The sequence below is a fragment of the Vipera ursinii genome (genome assembly GCF_947247035.1).
Source record: "Vipera ursinii genome assembly, chromosome: 11".
Lineage (NCBI taxonomy): Eukaryota > Metazoa > Chordata > Lepidosauria > Squamata > Viperidae > Vipera > Vipera ursinii.
In genome coordinates, this window is record NC_139524.1 from 15912357 (window position 1) to 15928992 (window position 16636).

Below are 16636 nucleotides of genomic sequence, written 5' to 3' on the forward strand. Positions count from 1 at the left end.
TTCCAACCAATCATTTAGTGACTATTGAAAGCTATAACAGCATTGAGAAAAAGCGACCTACAACCGGTCCTCCCATTTTATGACTGTTGCAGCATCCCCACAGCCATGTGATCAAAATTCAGATGCTTGGCTGAGGGTTCCAGTATCCTGGGGTCACGTGATCACCATTTGCAACCTTCCCAGCCAGATTCCAACAAGCAAAGTCAATTGGGGGGGGCAGATTTGCTTAACAACCATGGCCAACAAGATTGTCAAATCAGGCACAAGTCACAACATCTGCTCTGCTTAGCACAAGGCAATTCTGGACCCAATTATAGCCATACCGTCTCTTTCCCTGGACTTAAGGGATCTCAGTATTCACTTTACAGGCCATCTCCATGGCTTTGCACCCCAACCCACATGAGAAGTCCCAGTGAAGTCAGTGGCTTTATTACATTGTGAGTGCATTTTTAAGAGTTGCATCTCGAGCAAGGGGTCAAAAGGTCAAGCTGGTGGCTGCAATTGTGCTACATAATGCTCATTGAAAAGGGGCAGGGATTTGATTGTACAGTGGTAACCCCCCCATCTTGGTATTTTTCATCTCCCTGCCCTTTTTGACCCGGCCAAGTGCTTGCCAGGGAATTACCACTCCCATCATCCCCAGCCAGCACAGTCTTTACATGACAAAGGAATGTGTTGGGGCTGGGAATCTGATCTGCAGAGCCCCTGGCAGTCAAAAACGGCTTGTCGGCACCGAATCGATCCACGATTTAAGTCAAATCGGGCCGCTTAGAGCTCCTTACTTAGTTTCGCGCACGTGCCCAAAAGCTTTTCGTGACACCCTACCTACGTACAAGTTGTCGGGAGACCTGGGTTCACGCTCTCACCGGCCAGTAAGCTCAGGGGTGAATTTGGGGTGGCTTCCTATCACTCCTCCTAGCCTGCCTCACGGGTTGTTGCAAAATTTAATGGGGGGGAGGGGGGGCGGAGGAAATAAACGCATCGGGATCTGAAACATTTCCAGTGTAACCCGAAAGGCGACTGCAGGATCCCTAGGCCGTCTTCGCTCCCACCCACTCCCACCCACTCCCAGCCCATGCCAAGAATTCGCTTCTCCCGGTCCGCCACCCAGGATCCGAAACATTTCCAGTGTAAGCCGAAAGGCGACTGCGGGATCCCTAGGCCGTCTTCGCTCCCACCCACCCCCACCCACCCCCCCAGTCCATGCCAAGAATTCGCTTCTCCCGGTCCGCCACCCAGGATCCGAAACATTTCCAGTGTAAGCCGAAAGGCGACTGCGGGATCCCTAGGCCGTCTTCGCTCCCACCCACTCCCACCCACCCCCCCAGTCCATGCCAAGAATTCGTTTCTCCCAGTCCGCCACCCAGGAGCGGTCCTAGCTAGGCCTTCCCGGTCCGCAGAAGCAGCACAGGGGCTGCGGACGGAGTGGGGGCAGTTCCTCCCTGGGCCGCCAGGTGGCGCTGCGCCCAAAGCCTTGGCGTCTGGGGAGCAGCCGTCGGGCGGGGCGGCGCGCGGAGTGGCGGGCGGCTCCCAGAAGCCCCGCCCGGGCCAGCCAGCCAAGCCAGCCAGCCAAGGCAGGGAGGCGGCGGCGGCGGAGCTGCTAACGTGGCTGGGCGGCGGAGCCGGCGAGCTCCGGCGGCTGCAGCCGTCTCGGCGTCTGGCTTGGGGAGCCGCTCCGGGCAGCCCCCGCCATGCAGAAGCTGCTGCAGCAACTGCCCGCCGGGGCAGCCCAGCTGGTGAAGACGCCGCCGGCCAGCCCGGAGGAGGAAGCCAAGAGCCCCGTGCTGGTGCCCGACGGAGCGCCGCAGAGCTGGTACCGCACGCTGGAAGGCGACGAGCTGAGGCTGCTGAAGGGGCCCCAGCCGGAGGCCGCCCCCGCCGGGCAGCAGCCGCAGCCGCAGCCGGAGCGCAGCTTGGAAGGCAGCGTGGCGCAACCGCTCCGGTAGGGCTGGGGTGGGATGGGGGGTGGACGGGGAGGGGCTTGGCTCAGGGGACCCCCGACTCTGTCTCCCTCCCCGCTCCCCTCCTGCCCTCCTGCCCATTGTGTGTGTGTGTGTGTGTGTGTGTGTGTGTGTGTTGCGTTCTGAGTTGCATTCATAGCGCGAGGTAGTCCAGGATCTCTGCCCAGCCACTTGCGTGTCAGGCTTAAACTTGTGAGAACTGAGCTGGGGCTACCGCTTGCCTTAGAGCAGGGGTCTTCAAACTTGGCCCTTTGATGACTTGTGGACTTCAACTCCCAGAATTCCTCAGCCAGCTTTGCCCCCCCCCCGACTCTGTCCCCCTCCCCGCTCCCCTCCTGCCCATCGCGTGTGTGTGTGTGTGTGTGTGTGTGTGTGTGTGTGTCTGTGTCTGTGTCTGTGTCTGTGTCTGTGTCTGTGTGTCTCTGTGTGTGTGTGTGTGTGTGTGTGTGTGTGTGTGTGAGCTGCGTTCTGAGTTGCATTCATACCACGAAGTAGTCCCGGATCTGCCCAGCCACTTTCTTGTCAGGCTTAAACTTGTGAGAACTGAGCTGGTGCTCTTGCCTTAGACTCTGCAGGGGTCTTCAAACTTGGCCCTTTGATGACTTGTGGACTTCAACTCCCAGAATTCCTCAGCCAGCTTTGCTGGCTGAGGAATTCTGGGAGTTGAAGTCCACAAGTCATCAAAGGGCCAAGTTTGAAGACCCCTGCCTTAGAGGCTGGTGTGTGCGGGAGCAGGATTCCTCCGGACAGCGAACCTGGGTTCAGCTGGCCCTCAGCTGGCCCCAGCTGGTTCGTTGTGTTTTGTGAAAACTGGTCTTTCTGGAGAGATTCGGGTTGGTGGTGAGAATGGAAAGAAAAGGGCCGAGTAACTCTCTGTGGGTCGGGCAAAGGCTGCTGGCCCGTTGGGTTCACACAGCTCTCTCTTAGCCTGTGGAAGACCTAGCAGCTGCATTGGTCCCACAAGGCTAAGCTGAGTTCGCGTTGACCTGAGTTAGTGGGATCACAGCTTGGTGCAAATGTAATTTTGCAGCTCTGTTGCATTGCCGAAATCTGATTAATTCAGTCGGTGGGAAAGTAGCTGCTGACGTTATCACACCCAAGCTGATAGTGTTTGGTGAATCTTAAATTGTGTTTATTCAGTTTAACCCCTTATGCATAAGGGAAGAAATGCAACATGTGCCCTGTTGGGTTGGTGTTTTAATGTAGGACCTGAGAGAGGCAGGATAATTTGGTAATATGCGTGATTCCTTAGACTGGATAATCCAAAGTGTTGTTGCAATTCCAGGCGCCTTTACTGAAGCCCCCCCTGAATCAGTTAAAGGCAGAGAATGGTTTGCTTTTTCTTCATCAGTTGGGTTTGCCCCCTGTAATCAATCATGGCTTCTTTAATCATGGTCTCTTTCTGTCATAACACACCGTATGAGCTCGGCCATTGTGGTTTATAAAATAAGGTCTAGGTCTTAGTCACTAGAGTTGTCAGTGTTGCAAACATTTTGTATGCGTTCATGTGAGGGCAATTGTGTCCAATTATTCTAAATTGACTAATATCAAGAAAAAGAAAATTGATTTGTAATTGCTTGCATTTTGAGATTGCATTTTCAGAGCAGGAAAATCTCTTCTGAGTTCCAGTTCTATAGTATTATTTCACTCCCCTCCCCTTTGGCTGCCCGTTGAATTACTACTCTCTTTCAACTGCTTTACACCATCTTATATTGGGGTCTGTGGGCAGCCGTTCCATCGCAATGTCTGTTGAGTGCCTTCAGAGCTGCAGAGGATTCCTTGACTGGCTGGGATGTTACTTTCAGCTTGAAGCAAAATGTGAGCAACATGGTTTAAGTGTGGCTTATTGGATCAACTCTGGTTGGCTGGATTTGCCAGTTCTGCTGAGCTGTGAATAAGCCAGGTTCCTGCAACCTGCTCAGTCACAGTGAAACAAGCCATTTTCTTTGTGCTACCTTTCTCAGTGTCTCTGCCTTCTCACTTTCCTGCTGCTCCGGATGAATTCACCAAGGGATAAATATTTCACAGCCTTCTTTGGGATTGGATTGCTTGGGTATAAACAAGTCCCTGAGATCAAATTCCTTCAACAAGGCCCTGGGATCAAATTCCTCTCCAGATGGCGTGACCGATAAGCTACCTTCGACAGGTAGTCCTCCACGTACAACAATAATTAAGCCTGATATCTTGATCATAAGCCGTGATGGTCATTAAGCATGTCACATGTGACCGCACCCAATTTTGTGACCTATTTTGCCGTGGTCATTAACGGTGCGATTATTAAGGGAACCCATTGTGCTGTGGCATGTTATTTGCCGGGAAACGAAGTAAACGACAATTTCTAGCAAAAACATTGTTAAGTTGTGGTCGTGGGGTTGCAAATGGCTGCAAATGGCTGTAAATGTAGGCTAGAATATGATCACCATGAATCAGGTTTGGATCATAAGTACCTTTTTTGGGGGGGGGGTGTCCAAAGTAATTTCAAATGGTCATTACTGGCCATACGCCAAGGACTATCTGTATTCTTCCATCTTCCCTTTTCCATGTTTAGGAGTCTCCTGGCAAGTGCAGATGGAAGGAACAATTGTTAGGTTCACACAATGCAATAAGTCTCTGTCTTGGTGGTGGGGATTGAAGAAGGTATATGAATCCAGCCATCATATTTTATGAGTCACAGCTTGTATGGTAGCTCAGCATTCTTGGCCTCTTGACCAAAGCATGGTGTTGCAAGATTGAATCCTGGCCACTGTTGTGTTCATGAGTGAACTCAGCAATGGTTGATTGACTAAACCATGATTAGTTGGATTCACGTAACTCTCAGCTATAACCTGAGCAAAACCCACGATGGCTTATATACCCAGTTGAATAAACCCAATGGAAAGATTTGATTTATTATTATTTTTTTGTTGGGAAGAAAAGAATTCTGTTTTGGACAGAATATTCATAGAGTTACCCTTTGTAATTTTCATTAAGCCTAAATATATGCTGGCATGTTGTATCTTTCTTTTTCATCCAGCAAAAAAGATCTTTCAGTTTTGGAAAGTGGATAGCAATTGACCGGTTGTTTTGGGCAGTGTTTCTCAACCTTTCCAACTTTAAGCTGTGTGGGCTTCAGTTCCCAGAATTCCCCTGGCCACCATGCTGAAAATGGTGGAGGTTGGAAAACATTGGCTTCCTTTTTCCAGGTTTTCTTTAGTTTAGAATTGGGAACTTAATCTCTTCTCCTCCTTCCTTTCCATCTGCCTTTCCTTTCTCTGGCTCCCTCCACTGAGTTGGACATAGCTCCCAGCTCAACCGAGGTGAGAATTCAGCCCCTGAAGGCTACTATGTTCATCAGGACTCCTCTAGCAGTCCTGATGAACATCCTTCAAGGGCTGAATTCAGTCCGGTCAATCCTAGAGGAGATCAACCCTGACTGCTCTTTAGAAGGCCAGATCCTGAAGCTAAAACTCAAATACTTTGGCCACCTAATGAGAAGGAAGGACTCACTGGAGAAGAGCCTCAGGCTGGGAAAGATTGAAGGCAAGAGAAGAAGGGGGCGACAGAGAAGGAGGTGGCTGGATGGAGTCACTGAAGCAGCAGGTGTGAGCTTAAATGGACTCCAGAAGATGGTAGAGGACAGGAAGGCCTGGAGGAACATTGTCCATGGGGTCGCGATGGGTCGGACACGACTTCACAGCTAACAACAACAACAAATGTTCATCAGATGCTGGGTCAAATAGACTAGGACTTTCCTGCTTTGACTTCCTGCAACAGTCTCTTGTGTTTCTTTGCAGACACGACGATCTCAAGGAGATGCTGGACAGCAATAAGGATTCCTTGAAGCTGGAAGCTATGAAGAGGATTGTGGCAGTGAGTGTCTCTTTAGGCTTGTCACCTCTGCTTAAGATACTCACCCTTTGATTGTGAGCTGATTTCCAAGACCCAGCTTATAGTCCAGCATGAGGTTCTCTCCTGTTTAAGGAGTCCCAGGTCTAGTGTCCCCTCCTCTTTGGTTTGAGGGACTTGTGTGAAGGCTGTCCTTTCTCTCTTCTCTCCACTTACTGTAATGCCAACCCTTGTCAAAAAAAACACAATCCCTTGAGGTTGTATGGACAGGATCCTAAAAATGACTCTGAGAGTGTGACATCTCATATCTTCTATCTAAAGCAGTATTTCTCAACAACTGCAAGCTGAGTGGACTTCATCTCCCACAAGGCATGGCTGGCTGGAGAATTCTGGGAGTTGAAGGCCACTCATCTTAAAATTAGGGACGCAGTGGCTCAGTGGGTTAGGACGCTGAGCTTGTCAATCAGAAGGTCGGCAGTTTGGCGGGTCGAATCCCGAGTGCCACATAGCAGAGTGAGTGCCTGTTACTCGTCCCAGCTTCTGCCAACCTAGCAGTTTGAAAGCACGTAAAAATGCAAGTAGAAAAATAGGGACCACTACGGTGGGAAGGTAAAAGCGTTCCGTGCGCCTTTGGCGTCTAGTCATGCCGGCCACATGACCACGGAGACGTCTTCAGACAAGCGCTGGCTGTTCGGCTTTGAAACGGAGATGAGCACCGGCCCCTAGAGTTGGAAACGACTAGCACGCATGTGCAGGGGAACCTTTACCTTTACATCTTAAAATTGCTGAGAAACACAGATTTAAAGTGTTGAGAGAGGTAGGATGTCACTTCAATAAGGGTCCAAAGGGACCACAACATTTGAAGATGGAAATTCCCTACACTGCATTCTCCACTAACCACCCCATGGCTGTTTTTCCTGCCCCCAGATGATTGCTCGAGGCAAGAACGCATCAGACCTCTTTCCAGCCGTGGTCAAAAATGTGGCTTGCAAGAATATAGAGGTAAGTCATATTGTGCATGCCTTCCCTGCATTGCACTCAACTGAAAAAAGCAGATGTTTGTTTGGAGCAGATTATATTTTATGACTCCAGTCGGCTGGTTAGCAAACTGTGATTTGTGGCCTTGTGTAGCATGCCCGCTTAGCCAAGGGAAGCCAGCTCAGGATGTTTGTCTGCTGGTGATGCTTCTAACTCCTTAGATATCTTATATATCCAAGCACATAGCAGCAAACGGGAAGAGCTTCCCTCTAAAATACTCGGAGGGCACCAGGTTGCCTCTCCCTGGCCTAAGTAAATATTAAGTAATAAAGGGAGTTTTGCTAAACTCACATTGTTTCTTGACTAAAGGTTCATGTAACACACGTGCTAATGCTGCTGTGGACTTCAAAGTTTAAACCAGGAAGCAGTTGTCTTGGTCCAAAATCTCTGCTTAATCCTGTGGATGTTGGTGGTTGTTGTTGTTCAGTTGCTAAGTCGTGTCTGACTCTTCGCAAGCCCATGGATCACAGCATGTCAAGGTCCCCCATCCTCCACTGTTTCCCAGAGTTTGCCCAAATTCATGTTGCATCAAGGACACCATCTAACCATCTTATCCTCTTCCTTCTCCTTCTCCTTTCGTCTTCCATCTTGCCCAACCTTGGGGGTCTTTCCCAAGGAGTCCTCTTTTCTCATTAGGGGGCCAAAGTACTTGAGCCTCACCTTCAGTGGACAGTAATAGCTGAGCATAATCTGGGATCTTTGTTTCACCCAGTGTAAAAACTGACTGCTTTGTCTACTTAAAAAAAACACAATACACTGTCACCTGTGCTTTCCCAGATCTTTTGACTTGTTGCTTATTTGATGGTTGTTTAAACAATAAATTCAACGTGGTTTGTGCTTGAAAAACATCTGATGGATAGGAACGGAAAGAGAAAAGAACGGGCAAAGGCTGAGGGGGGTCTGAAAAAAGTTTCCTTCTGAGGAATCAAATTAGGCAGCAGGTCTGAGAGGTTGTGGAAAGGCTGCAAGTTAATAGTTGTTAGCGTACGTATTGCTCGGCACCATCGTAAAAAACAACCCTAACTTCGTGCAACGTGAATTGAGGCGCAAGGATCTCGTTGCTTGCAAAATAATTTGAGCCAGTCCTGGATGTAAGAACAGAATAATTTGTTGGGGACTTGTTGGTCTCCAAGGAAAAAGACAAGGGGTAGGGTTGATAGTTGAAGAAAAACATAAGCCAAGTTCTCAGTTCCTGCCTGATCCTTATGCCATTTTTTTTCTGCCAGGTGAAGAAGCTGGTTTATGTCTACCTTGTCCGGTATGCAGAAGAACAGCAAGATTTAGCCTTATTATCCATCTCTACTTTCCAGCGAGGACTCAAGGTTGGTCCCTGAGATACTCGGAGAACAATCTGTGTTGTACTTCATGTTCCAGTACAGGCAGTCTTTGAATTAGGGCCACAATTGAGATTGGCAACTATAGTCATGACAGTCACAAAGAGTGTTAACCGGGCCGTATTTTACAGCCTTTTCTGTAAAGCACAAGAGTCAATTGTTAAGCAAGCCCATTATTCACCATGGGCCAGCAAAACTGTCGTAAATAGTGGTCACGTGACATTGTAAATGATTGTAAATGTGGGCCGGTTGCTGAGCACCCAAAATGAGACCAGGGGTGGGCACCCAATGTTGGAACTTCAAAACAGGATTGTAAGTAGCTTTTTTGGGGGGTCCATTGTAATTTCGGGGACGGGTTGAATGGAATGTCCCAATGCATTGAGCACCAAGGGTGATTCGTTCTGACTTGAACAAGTTTGAGCTTTACCTGCGTCCTTATGAAAGCGGGGGTAGCTTGAAATCTCTCTCTTCCCAATTTCTTCTTGGCTCCAGGATCCCAATCAGCTGATTCGAGCCAGCGCCCTCCGGGTCCTCTCCAGCATCCGGGTCCCCATCATTGTCCCCATCATGATGTTGGCCATCAAGGAGGCAGCGTCGGACATGTCGCCGTATGTGCGCAAAACTGCGGCTCACGCCATTCCCAAGCTGTACAGGTAAAGGTGATCTCTCCAGAACCGTGGCTTGGTTGTGCCAATTGCAGCTAGCCCCTGTTGAGAGAATTGGGCAGCAGGGGTGCAAAAACCAAGGTCTTTTGAGCTTCCTTGGTCTAGAGGTGAAGGCATCAGACTAGAAACCAGGAGATAGTGAGTTCTAGTCCCGCCTTAGGCCTGAAAGCCAGTTGGTTGACTGTGGGCTAACCACCAGGAGAGAGGGAATTGTAGTCCCATTTTAGGCATAAAATTCATCAGGTTGATTTTGGGCCAACCACCAGAAGGTAGTAAGTTCTAGTCACGCTTAGGCGTGAAAGCTGACTGGGTGATTTGGGCCAATCACCAGGAGATGGTGAGTTCTAGTCCTGTTTTGGGTATGGAAGCCAGTTGGGAAACTTTGGGCCGGTCCCTCTCAACCCAATCCACAGGGTGGTTTTTGTGGGAAAAATAAGAGAATTAGATAGGTGTGCTGCCTTGAGATATCTATAAAAATAATAAATGCAGGATTAAAAAAAAAATCTAAATCAAATCGGTTAGGTATAAGTGCTAAAACAACTGACCAAGAGACTACCACAGAGATGTTAAATACTGTATTACAGTGTGCTTGGCTCACATCTTTTTGCCCGCCTGTTTGCACAGAGGTGTGCAACGTTTTTGGCTCCGGGCCATGTTTGTTCTTTCAAAAGTATGCAAGGAGGTGCCTTCTCACAGCGTAGCAGAACAAGGGCAAATACACAAGCAGGCAAGGTAAAAACTAAATAAATACGGGTAGATTAAATAAATTCATTTTCACTAAAGACAGTTACCGGTAATATGAATTCTCAAATGTGGTTAATGATTATCTCCTTTTGTTGTGAGAAATTGAGGGAAGCCCTGGAGTGACTGCCAAAGTTTTTGAGAGTGTCATGTGGTCCCAGATTTTATTGTGGGCTTTTGTGCCTCTCTCTCTCTCTCTCACACACACACACACACTCACTCATTACTCACACACACAGAGAGAGAGAGGGAGGGAGGGAGGGAGGGAGGGAGGGAGGGAGAGAGAGAGAGAGAGAGAGAGAGAGAGAGAGAGAGAGAGAGAGCGCACATATATAGATAGACATGTTTCTGTGTGAATGAAGGGATGAAGCTGGCATGTGAATTTCAAACAGTGAATCATTTTTAAATGTATCTCTTGGTCTTCATCTCAAGGACCAAGCTAAGCCCAATGTGAAATAATTCACATTATGCGCTAGGACACAGTGTGTTGACTCAGCTTTTAGAAAAAGATTTATCCACCTAATGGCTTTGTCTGTTCCTTGCAGCCTTGATTCAGACCAGAAAGACCAGTTAATTGAGGTCATTGAGAAGCTGTTGGCTGATAAGACCACGGTGAGTAAGACTGTAACTGGAGGGGATGGAGATAAGGGGAGAAAAGTGAGATGGAAAAAGTGAATTTGCAAAAAGTTTCAGGAGTGGCATCTTGGAGATAGCATTTCTCAACCTTGGTGACTTTCAGAGATGTGGACGTCAACTCCCAGAATTCCACAGCATGCTGGGTAGGGTGTTCTGGGAGTTGAAGTCAACACACTTTAACACTGCCAAGATTGATACGACTGTCATATAGATTGCCCAAGGGATACTATTTGGATTATCAGGTGCCGGATAATAATCCATAAAATCCCACGCTTCATTTTTGTGTTCAGGCTGCTACAAGAGTTTAAAGAAAGATGAACAGACAGGAAAGACTATTTTTTTTTAAAAAAAAAAGTCAATTTGCCTTCTTTAATAGGACCAAGGAAGAGCCTTCTCACAACTGTTGAAAAAAAATCTAGGAAAAATGCTTGCATCTCCGCTCCGAATATGAACAGTCTCTTAATTTGCAAATTGTGTTCTCTGTCTTCTTGTCCAGTTGGTGGCCGGCAGCGTGGTGATGGCGTTTGAGGAAGTCTGCCCTGAGCGCATTGACCTTATTCACAAAAATTACCGCAAGTTGTGCAACCTGCTGATCGATGTGGAGGAATGGGGCCAGGTGGTGATCATTAACATGCTGACCCGCTATGCCCGCACGCAGTTCCTCAGCCCCAACCTGAACGTGAGTCAAGGAGCAGATGACGTAGGAGTCCACCTACTAGGTCCTTTAGTAGCTCCCTGAATAGGATGTGGTTCTTTGTCCAAGCACGAGTCTCAGACTTCTCTTTAGCAAGATTTATTGAGATGGAAAGGAGCACGATAGCTCGCGTGGTTAGGACGCTGGGATGGAAGTTAGTAAGCCTGCGTTCGAGACCCAAGTGGTGCCATGGAGTGGAGTGAGTTCACATCCTTTGCTCCAGCTCATGAAAGGAGTCCCCAACTGTACGGTCTCCCGGGCAACAGTGATGTCGCCAACTAATCCTTTCAACCCAGAAGTGCCTCAGGGCTTCTGACACAAGTAGTGATGCAGTTGAAATGGGAGGAGTAGTGTGGTGGAATACAGACTGGATGCCCTGGCAGGAGGGGCCGCATTCCAGTGGGGTAAGAGTGAAGTTTTACTGGTAGAAAAAATAGCGTTAAGAAGCCGTTCTCAGAGTATATGTTTAGTGATGCCAAAAGTTGCTTTGGTTTGGCAGGATTTCTGTCTATAGATGAGGAGAACAATAAAGGAAATTGTTCAGACGTAATTCCGCAGGTCTTTCTTGATTCTTGGCGCTTGAAGGGGTACAAGAATCCCAACAAGGGAACATATTTTCAACTTGGGATCAATATATCTCTACATGGGGCTGCCCTTGAGGACCACCCGGAGGCTTCAGCTGGTGCAGAATGCAGCCGCGCGAGTCGCGATGGGGGTCTCCCGATACTCCCATGTAACACCTCTACTCCGTGAGCTGCATTGGCTTCCGGTTGCCCTTCGGGTGAGATTCAAGGTGTTGGTGATGACCTATAAAGCCCTAAACGGCTTGGGTCCGGGATATCTGAGGGAACACCTGCTGCCGGCATCAAGCTCCCTTCGTCCAGTGCGCTCCCACAGGGAGGGTCTTCTCAGGGTGCCGCCGGTAAGAGATTGCCGGCGGGTAACACCCAGGGGTAGGGCCTTCTCAGTGGGTGCGCCTGCCCTGTGGAACCAGCTGCCTGCGGAGCTTAGGACTGCCCCCAACCTCCGTTCATTCCGCCGGGACCTGAAGACTTGGCTCTTTGAGCTCTCTGGCCCAGGCTGAGAATTTTTTTAAATTTTAATTTTAACTGGGTTTTTATTTTTCTCAGGGTTTTATTTAATCTTTTTCAATTTGTTTTAACGTTTGTATTGACTTTCTTTTAAATGCCCTGTAAACCGCCCTGAGTCCTTCGGGAAAGGGCGGTATATAAATCTAAATAAATAAATAAATAAATATCTCAGAGGACATTAGAATGCAAATGGTGTGAATCTCTTTTTCAGAGACTTATGGAGAAAAGGATATGGAGAAATCAGCAAACGGTTGTTTGCATTCTATTTCCTGAATCTTTCTCAGTTAAAACATCCAACTGTAATATTGTCAGGGTGACTAGGTTCAGAGTTATTAGCAGTGGGAACTTGAAGCGTCCACATTTCAGGGGCATCCTACCTGCTTTTGCGCAACCTGGCCCCACAGGGCCTTGTTATGTTCTTAGAACAGGATGTCCCAGTTCACACTGCGTGTGCCACTTGCCTAGAACAGAGCTGAAATAAAATAATGATGTGAAATAAAATCAGACAATCAGGTTTGTGGCTTAATGAGCTATAAGCCCAACTCATGTAGAGCAGTTTGGGAGAAAAAGGACCACATACTCTACCTTCAAAATACCTTTTCTTATTATTTTCTGATGGGCAGGAATCTCTCCTGGAGGAGAGCCCTGAGAAAACCTTCTATGGATCTGAGGAAGAGGATGCCAAAGATGACAAGGCCAAGTCCGCAACCTTGGCAAAGCGTAAGCCTTACGTGATGGATCCCGACCACCGCTTACTCCTGCGCAATACCAAACCCCTGTTGCAAAGCCGCAATGCTGCGGTGAGCCCTTTTCTTGGCATCGGGGTGGGGGGAAGTTTACCTGGAAAATTAAGAAGCCCTCTCCCTTGTCTTCGGGGGGGTGTCACCAAAATGGGCGAAGAAAAGAAGAAAGGGAGAAAGATTAACCCTATGCAGGGGCACGACCAAGTTGGGGCAGGGGCGATCAGTTGAATCCGAAGGTCACGCCACCTTGGTTGCCCTCAGAAAAGTGGGCAGGGCCAATAGGAAAGGGGAGGAGTTAGCTGGACCCCAGTGAAAATATTTTTCTCCCAACCTTGAGCATCTTAAAGTGAAACGTGACCTCATTCTGTGAAAAAGGACAGTTATCTGATGTCAATGCTCATCCATCCTGAACGTTGATAACTGTGACACAAGTTTCAGGCCTTACATAAGATCTTTGGGCAAGAAGAACAGAAGATTGCTGGGCTTTCCTCCATGGAGTATTTCCCCCCTCCCCTTATTGGTCTGCTCTCCACCCCAGGTCCCTTGCATTTGTGTGTTTGGGTCACTCTACATTCAGCTGATTCTTCTTGAAGGCTTTATTTCCAATTGGTGAATACAGCAAGCAGATAAACATCTCGGCCTCTCTACCAGCTTGTGCCACCATGTCCTCCTCTGTTTTTTCAGGTGGTGATGTCAGTTGCTCAGCTCTACTTCCATCTTGCTCCCAAGGCTGAGGTTGGGGTCATTGCTAAGGCCCTGGTGCGTCTGCTGAGGAGCCACAGGTCGGTCTGCAGATGCTTCCTTCCCACTACAACCCCAGGACCTCATTTTCCTTTTTCTGATGTAACGCGTTCTTTCAGCAAAGTGACCAAATCTGGGCATTTCTGCCAGTTTCCAACAATCCTTGATTACATCTTGCTTTGTCTCAATGCTAGGAACCTCAATGTCCCTTAGAAAGGGACAAACTATTCTAGTGTGAGATGATTCTTTTCAACGTCCCAGGCAGTTGTGACCTTTTGGTTCCCCCTCCACAAGGTTCCATCCCGTTCACTCTTTCCCTTTTTCCATTTCCACCTCTCCAAAGTCTGCTGATTGCAGGTGTTCAGTTTTTACCAGTTAAAGCCATCCCTTTAGTAACTTTTTTGCAAACTAGTACAGTAGCACACCGGTATTCCAGCTCCTATCTGCTGGCTAGAAATGGGAGCGGTAATCGCATCAGTTGCTTGAAGAAAGCAGATATTCACTAAAATCCTTGTACAAACTAAGGCTAACCCTATTTTTGACGATAGTGGATCTCAAGAAGGTCCAACCTGGTTAATGACTGCATGCCTGTCTGTCTGCCTGTCTTGCAGTGAGGTTCAATACGTGGTTCTTCAGAACGTGGCCACAATGTCCATCAAGCGAAGGGTAAGTGCCTTTTTTTCAGCTGGGAATTTTTCACACAGCTCCCTCAAAATGTGGCTCCGGGTTTTCTAGAGATCCGTCATGTTCCACTTAATATCAACCAGCGCTTATTTCATTTATCAGAGAGGGAACGATTATAAATCCTGCAGAGAATTTTATTTTTGACTTCTAGTAAACCAGAGAATCTTATGGATATTTTTTTTAGTTGAATCTGTTTCTCTCTCCTCTTTCTCCAGGGAATGTTTGAGCCCTACCTGAAAAGTTTCTACATCCGATCAACTGATCCCACCCAGATTAAGATCCTCAAGGTATATTAAATGCTCAGGTATCCCACACCCCCAAAAATATATCTGTTTCCAAATAACACATTTTTTTCCCTTTTCAATATTAAAAACCACCTACTGAAGCAGAGATAGGGAAAAAGCCATTAAAAGTGAAAGACTGACAATATTGCATGTTAATGGTGTAAATCTGTGATGAAAATTATACAGTATATGGTACTAAGCTGTGATGTGACTTGTTTGTGCTCATCCTCAGCTGATGGATGGATCTAGTTATGTTCATTAGTAAAGCATGGTTTGCTGAAGGTTACATCAGAAACAAGCCACGTTGCTTATTGAACCACGACTTAGTATCTTTTGGCATCTTCTTAAAAACAGGCTACATCTAAAGTAAGAGATTCACTAATCATACACTCGCTACAAACCTAACAGTGAGATTTTAAACCCCCCCCCTAGTTTATTATTTGGGGCAAAAGCAAATGAAAAAGGAAAACTTTTTTGGTGTCCCTAACATATACTACTCTTTAGAAGACAGCTAGGAGCAAATTCTCTTCAGTTTGTCCCATTTCTTTGAATTTTGCCCTGTCCATATAGATTACAAAGCGTGGCTTAGCTCTAGCTATTTGCTTGCATTTCTACATGCTCAAAGAAGGAATGAAATTTCAAGCAACCCTCTTCTGTTCTTTGTTTCTATCTTGGCAGCTGGAAGTTTTGACCAACTTGGCTAATGAAACCAACATTTCTACCATTTTGCGGGAATTTCAGGTAATAAATAGAAAAATTTTAGCCTAGGGGTATTTTCCACTTCAGGGTGTAATGCCAGAACTTTTGCATGCGGGGCATTTATTAAAAATGTGAACGAAAATATAAAAAGGGAAGGGAAAGGGAAAGGGAGAAAGGAGTAAAAGAAATGAGTCAATATATTTATTTACATAGAGATGATAATGTTTCAGTAGATCATTAATTGATGGTGATCAACGAAATGTATTGTTTTAAAACTTGAGCATCCCTATGGAGTTCTAAGCATGTCTCAATACAAGGACACATTGCTACTGTAGTGTGAAATATATAACAAAATTGTGAGCTGTGGTAAAGGCTGTCCATCCTAATAGAAATCTCTTCCAATTTAGAAGTTCTAGAAAATTAAAAATATATTCAGAAAGAAGGACCAATCGAGGAGGTGGTACAAATCTGTCTATTGAATTGTACGCACAGAAGAATTTCCAGGTTGAATTAAGTTCCTTGATAGGTTTATTTTTGAAAGATGAAATTAGACCTCAAAGCCAACTCCTAGCTGTTCGGATTTTTTTCTTTCCATGGAAGAAAACTTGTTTCAGCTCCAAGGACCTAGATCAGGGGTAGGCAACCTTGGCTCTTTTATGACTCGTGGACTTCAACCCCCAGCTGGCTCAGGAATTCTGGGAGTTGAAGTCCACGAATCATAAAAGAGCTAAGATTGCCTACCCCTGAAGATACTCAGCTAGATCATTGTGTCCGCAGACCCCTGTGGGGAGTGTGATGTCACAGAGGGTGTGCAAAGGCTTGAAGAAAGGTTATGATTTAAATGTTGAGTTAAGCTTAGGGGGGTCTGTGACCACAACAGGTATTTAAAAGGGGTCCGTGGTGAAGAAAAGGTTGAGAACCACTGGGCTAGATCAGTCCTACATAGTAGACGGATACGTTGGGCAAGATGTTTTTTCCTTCTTTTCCTGCAGACTTACATCCGGAGCATGGATAAAGACTTTGTGGCAGCCACAATCCAGGCCATTGGCCGTTGTGCCACCAACATTGGCCGAGTGCGGGACACATGTCTCAATGGGCTAGTTCAACTGCTGTCCAACCGAGATGGTGAGAAGTTGCTTTTGGAATCAACCTAATGACTTGGAACAATGTGAACAAATCATGGAACACACACACATACATGTGTGTGTGTGTGTGTGAGAGAGAGAGAGAGAGAGTGAGAGAGAGAGACTATGCTCCAAAGATGATGGAATGGGGTCAAAAAATGGATAGAAGTGTGATGCGGGCAATATTTTTGATTGATTGATTAAATTGAAATCACACACACACACAACTCACACAAAGGGAACTCTGGCTGGCATGTATCAATATTAAAAAATATTCAAGTGCAGTTAAACGACAACAGCAATTAATAGAACACCAGACACCACTGGTATACACTACACCTTGTAAGATCTCATCCCTTCCCACTGTCCTTCCCAC

At 46.9% G+C, this 16636-nt stretch overlaps 1 protein-coding gene across 1 annotated transcript in view; it reads left to right on the forward strand.

Moving 5' to 3' along the window:
• Positions 1 to 1603: 1603 nt before the first annotated feature.
• Positions 1604 to 16636, forward strand: part of AP3B2 (adaptor related protein complex 3 subunit beta 2) — a 31369-nt gene continuing 16336 nt past the window's right edge. The window contains exons 1-13 of the mRNA XM_083371413.1: positions 1604 to 1942; positions 5735 to 5810; positions 6714 to 6788; positions 8051 to 8146; positions 8651 to 8811; positions 10110 to 10176; positions 10697 to 10879; positions 12609 to 12785; positions 13413 to 13510; positions 14081 to 14135; positions 14369 to 14440; positions 15116 to 15178; positions 16129 to 16261. Coding sequence (XP_083227539.1) covers positions 1692 to 1942; positions 5735 to 5810; positions 6714 to 6788; positions 8051 to 8146; positions 8651 to 8811; positions 10110 to 10176; positions 10697 to 10879; positions 12609 to 12785; positions 13413 to 13510; positions 14081 to 14135; positions 14369 to 14440; positions 15116 to 15178; positions 16129 to 16261 — 1507 coding nt within the window. The 5' untranslated portion in view covers positions 1604 to 1691. The remainder of the gene's footprint in view (positions 1943 to 5734; positions 5811 to 6713; positions 6789 to 8050; positions 8147 to 8650; positions 8812 to 10109; positions 10177 to 10696; positions 10880 to 12608; positions 12786 to 13412; positions 13511 to 14080; positions 14136 to 14368; positions 14441 to 15115; positions 15179 to 16128; positions 16262 to 16636) is intronic.